We start from the raw sequence: 17,116 nt of genomic DNA on the forward strand, positions 1-17,116 counted from the left end.
AATATCTCCAGAGATGGGGATTCCACAACCTCTCTGGGCAATTTATTCCAGTGTTTGACCACCCTGACATTAGGAACTTTTTCCTAATGTCCAACCTAAACCTCCATTGCTGCAGTTTAAGCCCATTGCTTCTTGTCCTATCATCAGAGGCCAAGATGAACAAGTTTTCTCCCTTCTCCTTATGACATCCTTTTAGATCCCTGAAGACTGCTATTATGTCCCCCCCAATCTTCCCTTTTCTAAACTAAACAAACCCAGTTCTTTCAGCCTTCCTTCATAGGTCATGTTCTCTAGACCTTTCATCATTCTTGTTGCTCTTCTCTGGACCCTCTCCAATTTCTCCAGAAGAATCACAGAATTGAAGATTCATAGAACTCTAGAACTGGAAGGGACCTCGAGAGGTCATCAAGTCCAGTCCCCGGCCCTCATGGGAGGACTAAGCACCGTCTGATCACCCCTGACAGGTGTCTGTCCAACCTGCTCTTAAATATCTGCGGTGATGGAGATTCCACAACCCCCCTAAGCAATTTATTCCAGTGTTTAACCACCCTGACAGGTAGAAAGTTTTTCCTAATGTCCAACCTAAACCACTCTTGCTACAATTTAAGCCCATTGCTACTTGTCCTATTCTCAGAGACCAAGGAGAACAATTTTTCTCCCTCCTCCCTGTGACATCCTTTTAGATACTTGAAAGCTGCTATCCTGTCCCCTCTCCGTCTTCTCTTCTAAACTGAACAAGCCCAGTTCTTTCAGTCTCCCCTCATAGCTCATGTTCTCTAGACCTTTCATCATTTTTGTTGCTCTTCTCTGGGCCCTCTCCAATTTCCCCACATCTCTGCTGAACTAGGGGCCTCGTGGTTGCTATAGTGGGGAATGAATTTGCTGGTCTCCGCCCTGTTCTCAGTGAATGGGGACTCACTTACTGAAGTCACCAGCCCTGCAGGCACTGATCTCTGGTCTGGGCAGAGAAGTGGAGATAAAAATCAAGGTGAAACTCAGGGCATATTTAGGCAAATGTAGCGCTGGTGAGAGCCACTGGCTGCCAGGAGAATGAGGCCCTCCCTTTGTCCATACCATGGGTGTGGCATGGGCATCCGGAGCTCAACATTCCCCCTCACTGCCCCACCAACATGCCTCTCCCTAGCTTGGAGGAACTTTCTCTAGAGGTGAAAAGACAGCAGCTTCCTTCCCCTGGCCCATCAGTTCTTAGCCTCTCTGCTGACAACAGAGGAGCCCCGTTACTGCCATGGATTCCAGTCCACCAGGACCTTGCCTGAGATTCACCAGGGAGCCATCAGATGAGTCTGACGCCCCCGCTAGTGTGTGGGCTACATGGAACACTAGCTGTGATGACTCGAGGGATGGAAGCATGAACAGCCCTTAGAGCAATACCAGCTTCTTTGGTCTCAATGGTTCCATGACATCCTATCTTCCCCATAAAACAGAGCCCACCCCCCTTCCTTACCACACGTCCCATTGGGGAAGGAAACATTGAAAAGAGGAAGACTGGCCAGTTCCGGAGGCTGGGCGCATTTCGTATCCCACGGCCGGATCACGTTCACTTTTCTCTCTTCCACCCAGCGAGGGAGCCAGGAAAGTTTGCAGTCACAAAGAAATGGATTCAGGCTTAAGTTTCTAGAACAGACAGAGCAGAGAAAGTTTATGTATTAACTTGACAACGGGAACCACGAGATAAGTGTTAATTACACCATTGTCAAAATCCCCCTGTGCCCATCTGCACCATTCCAAGGAAACGCCCCATAAAGACTCCCTGGGGGAGTTAATGAATAGAGAATCAAGCAATAATTAACGTGATTTTTCTAAAGACTAGAATTAGGCGAGTACTGCAAGCCCCTTTTTCTCACTCTGCAAATAATTGTTGCAATTAGAAGCAAATTACAGCTGTAATCCTGTATTCAAAATAGCCTGCCATGGCACATCAGTTGGTTGCAACAGTAACCTCTGTCGCTCAGAGAGATTTTTTACAGTGTCATTAAACCACTTCTAAGAGAATAACACTGATCGGTCACAAAAGAAATGCAAACGCAGTGGGGGTTTGTCACGGGGGGGGGCTTACTGAAAAGATGGAAACAGCGAGTGCCCTTGTGTTTGGCCACAATTACAACCTCTGGCGTTCCGCTGCAGAGGGGACAGAGGCGGGAAGAGGGCTGCATAACCCACGGGAACTGGGCTGCCAGCCGGGTGCAAACCCAGTTTTCTTGTATTAAAAGCACCAGCCTCTATCGCTGGCACTAAAGAATTAAATCTCCTGGCTGGTACCTGTAGCAAATGTACAGCCTGTCAATCTGCGGACCTGCCACCGAAAGACGACAAAGACCCACGTGCTTCTAGTGTGGGTTACAGCTAGGTAGGTGCTAGGTAGCAGAGCCCTGCGTGTGCTGTCCTTTAAGCCATCGCCCACCCACTCCCGCTATTACGACTGTGTCTCCTGCAGGGCTCTGAGTCGCAGGCCCACTGCAGGGCTGTACTCGATAACACAGGTTGAATCTGTAGCTCGCACCAGACTGGTGCCAAACCACGAGAGGGAAATATTGTTTAGCAGCATTTCATAGAATCATAGAATCATAGAATAATAGGACTGGAAGGGACCTCGAGAGGTCATCGAGTCCAGCCCCCCGCCCTCAAGGCAGGATCAAGCTCCGTCTACACCATCCCTGACAGATGTCTATCTAACCTGTTCTTAAATATCTCCAGAGAGGGAGATTCCACCACCTCCCTTGGCAATTTATTCCAATATTTGACCACCCTGACAGTTAGGAATTTTTTCCTAATGTCCAATCTAAACCTCCCCTGCTGCACTTTAAGCCCATTACTCCTTGTCCTGTCCTCAGAAACCAAGAGGAACAAATTTTCTCCTTCCTCCTTGTGACACCCTTTTAGATATTTGAAAACCGCTATCATGTCCCCCCTTAATCTTCTTTTTTCCAAACTAAACAAGCCCAGTTCATGAAGCCTGGCTTCATAGGTCATGTTCTCTAAACCTTTAATCATTCTTGTCGCTCTTCTCTGTACCCTTTCCAATTTCTCCACATCTTTCTTGAAATGTGGCGCCCAGAACTGGACACAGTACTCCAGCTGAGGCCTAACTAGTGCAGAGTAGAGCGGCAGAATGACTTCACGAGTTTTGCTTACAACACACCTGTTGATACAACCTAGAATCATATTTGCTTTTTTTGCAACAGCATCACACTGTTGGCTCATATTCAACTTGTGGTCCACTATGACCCCTAGATCCCTTTCCGCCATGCTCCTTCCTAGACAGTCGCTTCCCATCTTGTATGTATGGAACTGATTGTTCCTTCCTAAGTGGAGCACTTTGCATTTCTCCTTATTAAACCTCATCCTGTTTACCTCTGACCATTTCTCTAACTTGCTAAGGTCATTTTGAATTATGTCCCTATCCTCCAAAGAAGTTGCAACCCCACCCAGTTTGGTATCATCTGCAAACTTAATAAGCGTACTCTCTATCCCAATATCTACATCATTGATGAAGATATTGAACAGTACGGGTCCCAAAACAGACCCTTGAGGAACTCCACTTGTTATCCCTTTCCAGCAGGATTTAGAACCGTTTAACAACTTCACTGCTTGCTGGGCTCTTAGAAGGGGCCAATTAGAGCTAACGAACAGCCCAGAGCAATGGGAGCTAGGACGGGTGGCTTGTCAATAAATTTTGTAGGAAACTTGATGTTCATGCTAAGTGGACACCCGGCTAACACAAATCCTGCCGGACCACGGATGTTGCCGGACCGGAGTGCCGGACTAGAGAGGTTCAACCTGTATTATTATTACTGTCAAAAATGGTCCTAATGCTCTGTAGGCATGAAAATGCAGCATTGAACGGGAGTCTTGCTGATTTGCATAGTCCTCTGATTTGCATAGTCCTCTGATTTGCATAGTCCTTCCCTTTGCAATGGGAAAAGGCAAGTTCTACTCTTGTCGTCGGTTTCAATCGTCGGGGCTGTACATAAACCGCTTTATTCCTCTGGGGAAAACGATTTCAAAAACTGACTCAGGCGCCCAAATGGCAGTTTGCTGAGTTCCAGGTCAGTGCCTCCCTACCCGCAGTAGGATGTAGCGATGCCGCTCCCAGCGATTTTGCTTTTCCCCAAGTCACATGCTGACGCAACTAAGAAACTTGTGCTGTTGCAAACTCGCCGAGGGCTTTGTCTACACTGCCCCAGGGGACTAGTGGGGTGAGAACAGCCCTGCCCACCCAAGTGCTGCCTTTTAACTCCCCAACATGGCCGCTGCAGGTGCAGACTAACAGGTTCCGAGTTGGCATCAACACACAGCCGCATTCATGTGAACCAGGAACTTCTTCGTCAGCCCCTTTGCATCCACATGGGGGAGTTCCAGGGCAGCACGTCAGTTCAGCTTCTCAGACACGGCAGTGTAGACATAGCCTCAGGGCACATCTCCCCTGCTGCAGCAGCGTGCATAGACACAGGGACTAGCTACCTTGAAGAAGAGCAATGCTGCCCCCACAGCACGGGGTATATCACCCCCACCCAAGGACCCCGATATCTAGGCAAGCAGCTAGCCCCATGGCGTCCAACATGCTAGCCACATGTGGCTACCTGGCCGGCTGAGGGTGGCTAGTTCGCTATAGGACTGAGTGGACCCCACGGATCTAGCCCATGCCACTGTATCTTCACTGCTCTCGCTACTGGAGCTATTTTGAGCAGCGAGGGGCGACCTAGACTAGTGAGTGGGCTGCATGAATGGCCCTTATCCCAGTGGGCTGCAAGACGTCGTAACCAAGCCGGCCTCCTGGGACAGGGCAGTTTTGCTCACTGTGCTTGCGTAGCTAGAATTTGCAGGGGGTGTCGATTGACTCATAGCAGCACTTTGATGGGATGCAGAGGGAGCGCCCGGCTCTCACAGGGCTTGTCTAGACTCCTTTCCTCTTCCGAAAGAAGAAATGCAAATGAAGAGCTGATTAGCATATTCCCGCACTTCATTTGCATATCCTCTTCCAACCCTTTTCGTGGAAGAGTTTTTTTCTCCAAAAAAACGCAGTCTAGACGCGGCTTTTTCACAAAAAAACCTTTTTTCGAAAACCTGTAAACCTCATTTTTTGAGGAATACGGGTTCTTTTGAAAAAGGGAGATCTTTTCAACGAAGAAGCTGCATCTAGGCTGCGTTTTTTGGTGAAAAAACCTCTTCCGCAAAAAGGGTCAGAAGAGGATATACAAATGAAGCACAAGAATATGCTAATCAGTGCTTCATTTGCATTTCCTCTTTCGGAAGAGGAAAGCCGTCTAGATGTACACACAGTGTTGTGTACAATCAGCAATGTTAATCTCCCTGACATGGGGCCAGAAGCAACCAGGCTGGAGCAACGCCTGCCTGTGACAAGCAGGCCGCTCCACCCCAGCCTCGGCTCCCTTCGCCTGCCCCCGTTTAATCCGATAACCAGTTAAACTTAACATTTAACTAGTTAACTAATTAAACAGGATTTCCCATCCCTAATCAGCAAGCTCCTCAGTTCACGTGCCCTGGCTTTAAGTGCGTAACACCGGTAGAAAAAAAACCTACGTAGATGAAACCCGGCAGAATCAGGCAACCGGGTGTGTGAGCAACAGCAACCAAAATGTCTCGTGGGCTGCACACGGAACCACCACTGAGCTAGACCCAAGCTACCTGGAGTATTTCTCCCTGTGCTGCCCTCACCCCTCTGGAGCACAGACAGACCCGAAGTGAGCGGAGAAGCCGCAGGACCCAGGGGACGGGAACTGGGAAAACAAGTGCCATGCCCACAGAGCTGAGGATTAAAGAAACAAGAACTTACATGTCACTTAAATTAAATAATTTATCAAATATTCCATCTTCTAGCGTAGAAATCATGTTGTGGCTTATATCTCTGTAAGACAGGGAAAAGGGAAAGAAACGTTTAATCGTTACAAGAATAGCTTTGCCATCCTGAGGGGGTGAAAATCTACCCCCGAGCTTTAGATAGCTGGGAGCGCTGCTCTAGGGCTTCTCATCTCAAAGGACCCGCCACATACAAAGGTACAGTCACTAACGGCCAAGTACTCGATTCTCCCACCTTCTAGGGACCGGCAGACCCTCAGGCGAGAAGTCCTAATAAAAAGGTGCTGTCCCTTACAGGCCCTAGGCAGCGCAGCTGTTCGAGGGACCTGGCCTCTTTGAGGTCCGGGGAGAGGCAGCCAATCGATGGAGCACATGACTGTGAGTCAGGTCACGTGACTTCAGTGGGGGACCAATGCTATAAAAGAGGCAAACAATGCCAGGAGGAGAGAGCTCAGGGTGGGGGTATGGATGGGGGCAGCGTGAGTCCCCTCCTCCTCACTGTGTGCTATAGCTGAGCATGAGGCTTCCTCAGAAGCGGGGGCAGAGGCCCGAGGCAGGGCTGCGGTGAAGGCAGAAGACGGGCTGCCCACGTCGGCCGTGAAGTAGCCTGCAGGAAACCGGCATGTGGACGGGTGGCGTTGGAGTGAGAGCTTGGCCGTGAAGCAAAGGGAGAGAGGAGACCCCTCCCCCAGCCCCAACTGGGTCTGAGGCAAAGGTGAAGGGCTACTAGCTGCCGGTCCAAAGAGGAGAGCTGCGTGAGGCTTGCAGAAGGGCCCAAGGACTCTCCGTGATGAGGCTCCGTGCTGTGAGCTGGGGCTTCTTTTGGCTTTTGACTGAAGTACCAGGAAGGCCTAGGAGCTTGTAGAGGGACCCTGGGCAAGAGGGGAAACTGAGGCAGACAGGCCGCACGAAGCCAACCCAGGACTCTCTTTGGTCCTAACAAAGTCTCTCGGTTTCCGTATTGGGGTGGGTCTCGCTCCCTGTGTGGAGTCTGTGCGGCTGAACACTGCTGGCTCGGCTTCCAACAGACTGACACCTCTCTGCACCCCCGGAAGAGGCTCGGCAGAGGCCTCACCAGCTCATCTCGGCCATGCCCACTCTTGGAGGCGACGGGGGGCTCCGATTCCATGGACCGCTCCATCCCGCTCGCTCTGCTGGGATGGCGGCCCTCGAGTAACCCACCTTTCAGCAGGGACTACACAGAGAGGCACCAGCTCCTCCCCCGGGGCGGCCGGGATCATAGGCAGGGGGAGGCATTGCCGTCTCAAACCGCCAGCCTGGCCCCGCCCACACTTCGCCCCCACAACGCCTGCTCTAGGCGCACTGGGGGCGGAGTGTTGCTCTGAGGCTGGGGGTGCTGGGGCCGTGCCCGCCCGCCTTCCCCGTGATTCTGGGGGCGGGATCTAGGCAAAAGGGGCAGGGCTTGCATCCCCCAGCCCGACCCTCAGTGAAAAGCCACCTGCTCAGAGCGACTGTGGGTTACTTTGGGCTGAACAGCACGCACCCCGGGGGGCTCCCTCCCAAGCCAAGGCTGCCTCCCACTCCACGCAGTCGTAGTGACGTCGGTGCAATGGGACAGCTTGGAAAAAGGACGCAGCGGGGCTTTTCGGAACAGCCTATGGGCACGAGGAGCCCCATGGCCAGAAATTCTGTGATATTTGGGCTCTGAGTTCTAAACCCCGTTACCAATGCACCGAGACGCCTCTATCCCCAGGGCTAGTCTGATGTTGGGCCCTTATTTGCAACACTTGAGCATCCTGACATGGTCCCGGGGGGGGAATCAAATTGTACGTATCCAACCGGCTGAACGCCAAGGGAGCACATCAGTCGCTCACGCAGTTCAATGCACGGTGCAAATATTCTGCACTGGATAAATCAGGCTTGCATCAAACAGTAAATAAAGGCCATTGTGTGCATCTGAGCCCTGGGCAAAAGGGGATGCAGGACCAGGAAGGTTGGGCTAAGTGTTATGGAACAAGGGTAGCTTGCCAGGCATGAAAGAGCATTTTTAGATACTTGTTCAAACACGTCTCCAAGGGACAGCGTGTACTCACAGCGTTTGCAGGGAAGTCAGGCGTTCAAAAGCCTCAGCATCTAAAACCGTGATCTTGTTATTGGACAGGTCCCTAGAGAGAGAGAACAAGCGCAGTTTTATTGTCATGCAAATTCAGTGTGTCTGGCTTCCACCAGGGAGGCTTAGAAAAGACGCTCTCCAACCTTCATCCACACACTGGACAAAAAGCACGTTCTTGGTGTGTTGAAACGGAACAGTTCTCCCTGCCAAAAATAACACCTTCCCCAGTCAGAAAGCATCCGCTGCCCCAAGGTCTGCATGAGGCGTCCATATGAATGAGGCCTATTACTATGCACAAAAATACCCCCGGACCAGTTTTCAAGTAAAATAATTACAAACAAGACACTTTGAGGACTCATTGTGAGGCACTGGTTTACAGCTGAAGCCTAAAACCCGCCTTGGAAAGCAACTGCTGGCAGAAATAATTTTGACAACGTAGTTACTACGGTATCCGTAGAACGTTCTGTGGCACCTACATGTAGTGGCACCAAGGCCAAAAACCTGGCAATTCATTATAGGAGCGATGCCTTTAAGTACAAAAATCATTTTTTCTTTTTTAATGTCCGCAGGAGTTAGAAGAAGGGGAGTAACTCTTTTTTATTTTCATTTTTTAATTTTTGTTAAGTAAATACAGGGATCATATGGCACTCTATGGGTGTTTTGAGACTACTGGGCTTTTTTGAAAAAAGTGGCTTTTCAAAAACACTTGCCCTGCGTCTAGATTGCTGCTGCATTCTTTCGAAAGTAAATCGAAAGAACGCGGCAGTTTTTTTGACTGTGGAAAGCCTCGTTTTATGAGGAATAACATCTTTTTTTCGAAAGTGCTCTTTTGAAAAAAGGCACTACGTGATGCAAATTGTGCTTTTTCGAAAAAGAGCATCCAGACTGCCTGGGTGCTCTCTTTCGAAAAAGCAGCTTGCTTTTTCGAAAGTGCTGGTTGTCGTCTAGACGCTCTCTTTCAAAGGAGGCTTTTTCTAAAGTATCTTTGGAAAAAGCTTCTTTCGAAAGAGGCTTGCAGTCTAGACGTAGCCTATATAAAGGAGCAGTGGGAAATAATTTAAACCCTTTGACTGTCTTACTAATAGCCGGCAACTTCTTCAAACTGAAATTATTTCTCCCACCCAATTCACTTCACACTATTTACACTGTTCAATTGATGCTCTTTATGTTTCACTGTCCTACTTAAGTGACCTTTAAAATTAAACATCAACTAGCCTGTTTCCTTTTCAGTTCGCAGTGAGGGTAATTTCTTATGCCCTTGCCCAAAGCTCCTGGGGAAGCGGGCTTCACACAGCACCAGCAAGAAAAAAGTGAAGTAAAAAAAGAAGAGAATCTTCGCTAAATTATTTGCTAAAATAATTCGCAAAGGCCTTCCCCCAAACCTAAATTAGGAGCCTAAAATACTTGACTGTGACCCTTTAATAAACAAATACTAGCAGACTTGCCCGGGTCCTTCAGGGCAGGGGGCTGGCGGGGTGCAGGGTGCAGGGCAGGGTTTTGGGGATGAGAGAGGGAATGCAGGCGGTTGGGAGCAGTGGGGGCAAGAGCGCGGGTTGGGGGATGAGGAGGGGCTCTGTGTGTGAGGACCCATCTAGCATGGACCTTTTCTCTCCCCTCAACCCAGTCCTGGCCTCCAGAGGACTCTCCCCCCCGCCCCTCCCACGGCTGTCAGGGGTCTTTTTTCTCCCCCTCTCCAGCGCTGCTGCCAAGGGCTGTGGGGGAGGAGGAAGAGTGGGGGGTGGAAGGGGTTACTCAGTGTGCTGGCAGGCAAGATGGCAGCGCCCCTTCCTTGGTGGTGTGGCTGCCCCCTGTGGACACTCTGCAGGTAGGGTTGCCGATGGTTTCAACAAAAATCCCAGACACACTTGACATGACATCACAATCGACATCACATCTTACTTAGAAAATACCGGACATTGATATTTTCTCAATGTGCTTCCTGAACAGAAAGCTCCAATACTGGTCTGTCCGGTTCAAAACCCGACACCTGGCAACCTTAACTGCAGGATAGCGCTCGCCCCGGTGAGCTCAGTGCCCCTAGTGGCCACTCTCATATTGCGGACAGCAGCCCCTCCCACTTTGCATATTATGGAAACCAGTCCTTTTCCCAGGGCTTCCGGTTGTCCTGGCTCAACCAAACCCTGACCTTGCTTTAAAAGTTAGGAAAAGAGAAAGCTGCCTACTAAATTTGGGGGTCCTCGCTCTTACCATTTAGGAGGAGTTCTTGAACAAATGGATTCACAGACAGACAGACAAACTCTAACATATATATATATATAAAAAACAATACCAATAACCAAGATAGCTACCTAATAGTCAATACAACAGTTCTCAAAGTGGTTCAACTGTTGAGCCAGCTATACCATCAGGTTGAAAAGGGGGTGGGAGTAGGCACAATCGAGTCACGCTGTCATGTGCTTCCTTGATAGGACTGGGTCTACTCAACGGCTCTCCGTCATTGCAAAAGGTGTCACTTAAAGAATAAAATTCAGAGCCTTTTTTTTTTCCTACCCTGAATTCTTCCTAGGACATTCTTTGCCATTCCCCTCTACTGCCTCATCTCTGATGTCACGTGGCAAAATCTAATCCTCCAGATGGATCATAGATCCGACACCAACATTTGGCCTCTATTTCTTTAGCCGAACACACAAGGCAAACTCACCATCCAAAAGTCTACAGTCCTTGCAAATAACAGACAGAAAACTATCCTGGTACCACAAGGAATGGGGGGGATGTAGGGGAGATTAGTGATGGGAATGTCTAACAGGGATGGTGTATTTATGTGGGGGGCTGTCTTAGGGAGATTTTTCTTCCAAGCTCATCGCATATTTAGATGAAATTTCCAACAGCCCCACTGATGGGAACATGCAGGTGGCGAAATTAAATGTAAGAAATAGAAGCCGACAGATCCGTGTGTGTTTTCTTTGCTCAGACTAGCCAGATAACAGCAGAACACGAAGCATCCTTTGCTAAACTCTCACAAACATGCATGAGCTGCACTCTGCGTAGGAGACGTTTAACTTCCAGACATCAAAGTTACCTCCGAAACTATTTACGACTCCTACTCCCAAGGGGGGGGGAAAAAAAGAGAGAGAGAGAGAGAGAGAGAGAGAGCGCGCTTTGGATTTGGATCTCAGCTGTTCCAATTAAGACAGGTTTAATCCCTTCCCCGTGGAGGTGCGGTCTCACTTCTCTAGTCTACCTTCCTTGGGTCTCGGCTTCGGACCTCCCTCCCCATGCTACCTGTAATGACTGCATCACACTCTAATTGGGTACCAGGATAAATAGTTATGGGAGGCTTTTGCATCACTTCCGAATAAATTTTGTCTGTCCTTTCTAAAAAGTTTTACAAAGCCTGATGGAGAAAGAGAACTTCATGAAGTTTATAAAAAGGGAAATAAAACTTAAATCTTTTCCCTTCGGTGCTGGAAGCCTTCTACTGCCAACTTTCAAAATCTTGGAGTCAGGCCCCTCCAAAAATTGAATGATGATGCCATTATAAAAATATATTTTTGGTTTAATTTCCCTCCTGGCTTTTGAATATTTAGGGATCAAGTGTTCTCGCTTTCTTCCATAACAAAGAGAGCTGAAAGCTTCTGAAATAAAAGCAGAACCACATGACTCCAGGGTGTGGGGCTTTAAGAAAACCCATCTAACAACATGATACTTGCAATAAGACACAGATGTGGGCAATCCAAGCTCAGCTGTGTTCAGCTAGTGCAGCAGAGAAAATGTGGAACTGGCTACAGACACAAAATGGTGCTAGGAAGACATAGCTCATCCGCTGTTATTTGAGTGTATTCATCAATTCTTGCCATTACACAGGGAGGGAGAAATTCATCCTTGTGCAGCCAGCCAGCTCTATGGACTAAGTGGGACTTAAGTAGCCTATCAGTCTTGTGACAATCCCTCTGGACAGGAGTGAACGTTGCCACTCAAGTTCTGTGTCACCTTGGTTTTTTGCGGGATGTGACCAGCTCCAATAGTGAGTAAATTACTAACAAAGCCCGCCCGCATGACCTGCTCTCCCCCTCATCCAACACCCCCAAAACAAAAAAACAGCAGCAGTGGAAAGTGAATCACAGGGGTTTTTCTTTTCAATCCATTTGGTTGTAGAGCCTGAAAGCACCCCCCCTTCCCCAACCCCCTGTCACACAGGGATGGGGGATAGCTCTTAAAAAGGGGCTGGTTTTCTTGACGGTGTTCCTTTAACAGGCATTCAGATCACACTCCACTCCTGGGCCCCTCGCACTGAAATGTTTCAGCCGTCTCCTGGAACCACGTGAGGCTGGTTAGCGTGAGACTGGCCGCCTGCCACTTCAGTCACTTTCACCAAAATAGTCCTAGACTATTGAGTTGATTTCCCTTTGGCTGCTGGCCAGAACCATTGCTAGCATTGGCTATCCCCTGGCCCCCACCTACCTACACACTGCTACCGGGCCCCGGCTAATCGGCGGGAGAAAACAGCCAGGCTAGCAAGGAGCTCTGTGCATAAACACGGCATACCTTCAGTGAAAGGCCGGGCTTGCCGGCAAGCCAAGTCGTCCGCAAGCTCTGTGTACTTTCTGCAAGGGGCGCACACGCAGCGGGCAATTAATTTCCTTGCAATAATAAGGAGACAGCGGGAGTATTTCTCTTTCAGTTCTCTCCTTGGAGAGGTCTGGAAGTCGCCCCTTTCTGCTGTCAGGCAGCACCTCCAGCCGGGGCAGAAGGAGATAGAGTTTCAGCCCTGACAGCTCCCACACGCTGCTCCCCAAAACTGCAACCGCCTCCCAGGCAAACTGACGTACGGTTCAATGACTGGCCACGGCCTGGGCCACGCCAGCCAGAGGGGCAGCCGTTTTGCCCTGCCTTGTTAGCTTTTGGGTTGCACGTGGCGTAGGATACCTGCTGGCATTCCTGGCCTCCCTAATGGAGCCGACAGATGTACCCCTTCTACGGCGCCCCAATGCTTCTGGCTTCCTCGCCATCATCCCTCTGTAGGCAAACTACGGCCCGTGGGCTACATCCGGCCCTTTAGGGCTTTTCATCCAGCCCTCAGGATTACCAGTCGGGCAGCACAGTGGGACTGAGGCAGGCTCCCCGCCTTCCGTGGCCCTGTGCCGCTCCCAAACCCAGCCTTAGGGCAAGGCGGTTGCCCGTTCCCCGCGCCCTCAGGGCCCCACGCAGCAATCCAGGCCCCCAGGGGCTGCGCAGGGCAAGGCGCCCAGCCGGGCCCCGTTGTCGGCGTGCCGCCCTGGGCCCTGCAAACTCTTTGGCTGGGCCTGGCTGCTCCTGGGGTCGGCCCGAACCTGCAGCCCCTGCGGAGGGCACCACACGCTGCCCTCATGGATAGGCAGCCTCCCCACTGGCCAGGAACAGGGAACCGCGGCCAATGGAGGCCGTGGGGGCAGCGTCGGCAGGGGAGGACGGCGCGCAGCGCCGCTTCCCCCTCCGCCCACCTACATGAGGAACATGCCGGATGCTTCCGGGAGCAGCACAGGGTGGGGGGCTGCCCTAGCCCCGCTGTGTCGCCCATACCCCAAACCCAGCCCAGAACCCCCTACTCCGAGCCCCCTCCTGCACCCTGACCCTCTGCCCCAGCCCCACATTCATGGCCCACCATACAATTTCCCTGTTCAGCATGCAGCCCTCAGGCCTACACGTCTGCCCACCCCTGCCGTCGGGTCTGCTCCTTTCGTGTTCCTCACCATACCGTCCAATGCTTTGGGCTCTATCAGCCTCACACAGGTCCCGGGAGAAATGATTCACTCCGGGAAGGCAACATGGCTCCTATCCATAAATCTTCCAAGGTTACCTCGGTGGTGAGGCCCTCAACCTCCTCTCGGATCATTAATTAACTGAGCCCTGGACTCTCCACCTCCTCAGGTACGTGAGTATCATTCTCCCTCTTTCGTCAAAGACGCAGCTCAGCCCGGAGCGGTTACGGGGGCAACCCCAGGAGCACAGCCCAGCGCCTCACGGTTATTAAACGTCCATCTTGCCCTAACCACGACTGGAAACGACGCTCCCTCCTGACCTGCGCCATGACAGGGCAGGGAGTCAAAAGAAACTTCTCCCCGCGTCCCATTGGGCACCTGCTGTGTGACAAACCGCCCCGGAGAAGCGGCCATGCCCAGCGTAATGCTCTTTACAGACGGGATTACTGCACTGCCAGGGCATAGTCCTCCATTTTATCTCCCATAGTAACAATCCCAGGCCCCTTTGACTCCACCACTACAGACTTCTACCACCTGAGTTAAAAGAGAGCTCCTTTAGCCAGTTCTGCTAGTAAGGCTTTTATCCCCTCTGTCGTCCTACCACTAGGGGGCACCACAACCCACATACAAGCCAAAACATTTCCTCCCTCACTGGCTGCTGGCCCGCCCGTGGCTTCTCTGAGCCAACGATAGATTAAAATAATGGCCCTGGCGTTAAGCAAGCCCAGATCGCTTCCACACAAGGCCTGTGAGAGCAGCGACGCTCCTGGGGACAGCGGGTAAGAGAAGGAGGGTGACATTCCCGCGGGCCCCTCTGCACAAGGAGGTACGGCTTGGCCCGCTGCCCTGTCAAAAGACTGATCGTCTTTTCCTCTGCAACACCTATGGAAAATAATCCGCGGCCTGCTTTCCCAGCATGGGAAGGGCTGCTTCTTAACCAAACAAGGTTCGAGCATAAAAAGAAACATGCCAGGAAAGAACTCCCGACCAACAAACCCCACACTGAGGCTGCAGGACGGGACCCAAACGCAGCCGGCCGGTGCCACAAACCGCCCTGGCTACATTTTCCTCGTCTCTCTGCCAGAGACTCGGGACAGGTTCAAAGCCAGGCAAAAGCAGCAGGCTGCTCACGGAGATGTAACTGGCATGCAGACTGTCACGTGCCCTCGCTGAACACGAGCGTTCGTTCACGTCTCAGTTGGCTGCGGGGTGGAGAACTCGGGACCGTGGGTCCCTGCACCTCATCCGTTTCCCGGTCTGTGAAATAGGGGGGATCATGCTACTGCCCAAGGCCTTTGTCTCTGTGAACTGTTCCGAGAGCCGTGGCGGGAAGGCCCCGGAAAAGAGCCGCTCAGAACTGAGCTGGAAGAACCCCGCTAGAGCTCTCTTCACAGCTCCCTGAAACACCAGGAAGCTCAGAGAGGCTTGAGTCAATAAACATCTGTAACGGAGCCAAGTGTATCCAAAAACGCCCACAGGGGATGGCCCAAACGGGACAGACGAAGATGCAGAGGAAAGATGGCCTGGTGGTTAGGGCATTAGTCTGGGCCTCAGGAGAATTGTCCTCGGTTCCCTGCTCTGTCACTGGCTCCGTGTGACCACGGGCAAGTCAGCCTTGGTGTGCCTCAGTTTCCCACCTGTCCCAATGGGGATTACAGCACAGAGGGGATTGTGAGGTGCTCAGATATTCCAGGGATGGGAGCTAGCTACCTTCCTTAGCTGGTCTCTTTATCAGAACCCCCTTGCTTGGCCGACCCTTTGAGCAGACCAAGAAGGAAAACAGCAGCAAGGTGTGGTCCCTGGTGGCGGCTTTGTTCATTCATAAAGTTTAGATAGGCCGGGGGGGTGGGGTTGCAGTGGCCAAACTAATTCACACTGGCCAACCACTGCTGTGTTCAGCCATTGTGTTTATTCCTGCAGCATTGGGGCAGAAAGACTTTTTCTGTGTCTCGGGTTCGGTTTTTTTTTCCCCTCTTCCCTAGTCCAAAGAACACATAATGTTAAACAGAGTATAGCCTGCCCCTCGCTGCCAAGACTGATGTCATCTTCCCATTATGTCATTCACGGGCCCATCCCGCCTTCCTTTCATGAAGCAGGAGGGGAGGGAAGAGAGGGGCAGGGGAAGAAGAAAAAAAAGAGCTACGCTGGATGGCTGCTTTCTCAGCCCCTTTTGGTGCCGGGAGTCCAGCCAGAACAGTAATGGGAAAAGCATCCACCGCCACAGAGAGCTGTCTGCACAGAGAGCGGCTTGTGTGCCAGGCTGACGGAGGGCTGCGAGGATTCATCAGGAAAGGAGACTCCGGTTTATAAGCGACCAAGATAAAAGCCACCAGGCCACGGTAGAACACAAACCCCGAGAGAACGAGGGGGAATGGAGCTCCCTTGCCTTTCTGCAGCTGGACCGAGCACGGAGTCGGGGGGCCGAGTTGGGGGGGGACTCAAAAGCAGCAGCCGCCCTGCTGGAGCCCTGTTTGTTTCATTCAAAGAACCACCAGCACGTCTGGATTCTCAGAGCCCAATAAAGCCCCAGTACAGGTGGAAACTCTCTAGGGGTTCTTCCAGGGGAGATGCTGGTCATGCTGCCAGACAACGCCGCCCTCCTGTGCTCTGGCAAATGCTCTCAGTCAGAACCGGTCAGGTTCCGAGGGCGCCGGACTAGAGAGGTTCAGCCTGTATTGGGAGGAGGGGAGGGAAATTCATCCTTGCATGGCCACTGCTCCCAGGCCCTTAATGCCAGCGGGATGACAGGGAGAAGGAAAAGGGGGCTGAGCTCCGAGCACCCAGGGGTGCATAAGTTCACAGACGTACAGAAGGGGAAAAGCAGTTCGTGCTCCCAGCTCATCTTCCCAGGCAGGGCAGGTCCCTACACCCTATGCCTTGGGGGTACAAGGAACACATCTGGCTAAGTGCCCGTTCAAGGGACCAAGTAGGTGCCTGCGTTGAACAGCTGGACTCTCTGCCCTTTGGGAGACCCAGGTTTTCCGGCATCCCCTTCCCAGAAGGTCTCCCCTCTCCTACACGTAATTCCCAAATAAATAACTGACGGTGCATTTCCTAACATCACCACAACGGGGCGCCCCCTCCTGCCCTGCGTTCTTGGGGAACCCTCCCCTCCCCCCCACACACACTGACCTCCTCTCCACCACCGCATTATATGCACACCAGGAAAAAAAGCCCGCTACACACTGCAGCCGGGGAAACGTGTCACATCTCAGCAAGGCCAGGGTGGGGCAGCCTGTAGGCCTGAGATCACAATCCCAGTGTCATCATAGAGCACGGAAAATCCCGGACGGAGGAAGAGGTATTTCCACACATCCCCCGCAGAAGTGGGAGAGGCAGCGTGAAGATACAGGGTGGTAAGCTGCTTGTGTTAACGATCGTTTATTCACAGGGGCTATGCCTAGACTGGCATGATTTTCTGCAAATGCTTTTAACGGAAAAGTTTTTCCGTTAAAAGCATTTGCGGAAAAGAGCATCTAGATTGGCACGGACGCTTTTGCACAAA

At 51.5% G+C, this 17,116-nt stretch overlaps 1 protein-coding gene across 1 annotated transcript in view; it reads right to left on the reverse strand.

Annotated features, from left to right (window-relative positions):
* Positions 1-17,116, reverse strand: part of PKD1 (polycystin 1, transient receptor potential channel interacting) — a 150,010-nt gene that overhangs the window by 78,720 nt on the left and 54,174 nt on the right. The window contains exons 2-4 of the mRNA XM_075899843.2: positions 7,893-7,964; positions 5,816-5,887; positions 1,466-1,635 (exon numbers count right to left, since the gene is read on the reverse strand). Coding sequence (XP_075755958.2) covers positions 1,466-1,635; positions 5,816-5,887; positions 7,893-7,964 — 314 coding nt within the window. The remainder of the gene's footprint in view (positions 1-1,465; positions 1,636-5,815; positions 5,888-7,892; positions 7,965-17,116) is intronic.

This window comes from Pelodiscus sinensis, chromosome 15 (genome assembly GCF_052426305.1).
Source record: "Pelodiscus sinensis isolate ZL-2025 chromosome 15, ASM5242630v1, whole genome shotgun sequence".
Classification (NCBI taxonomy): Eukaryota; Metazoa; Chordata; order Testudines; family Trionychidae; genus Pelodiscus; species Pelodiscus sinensis.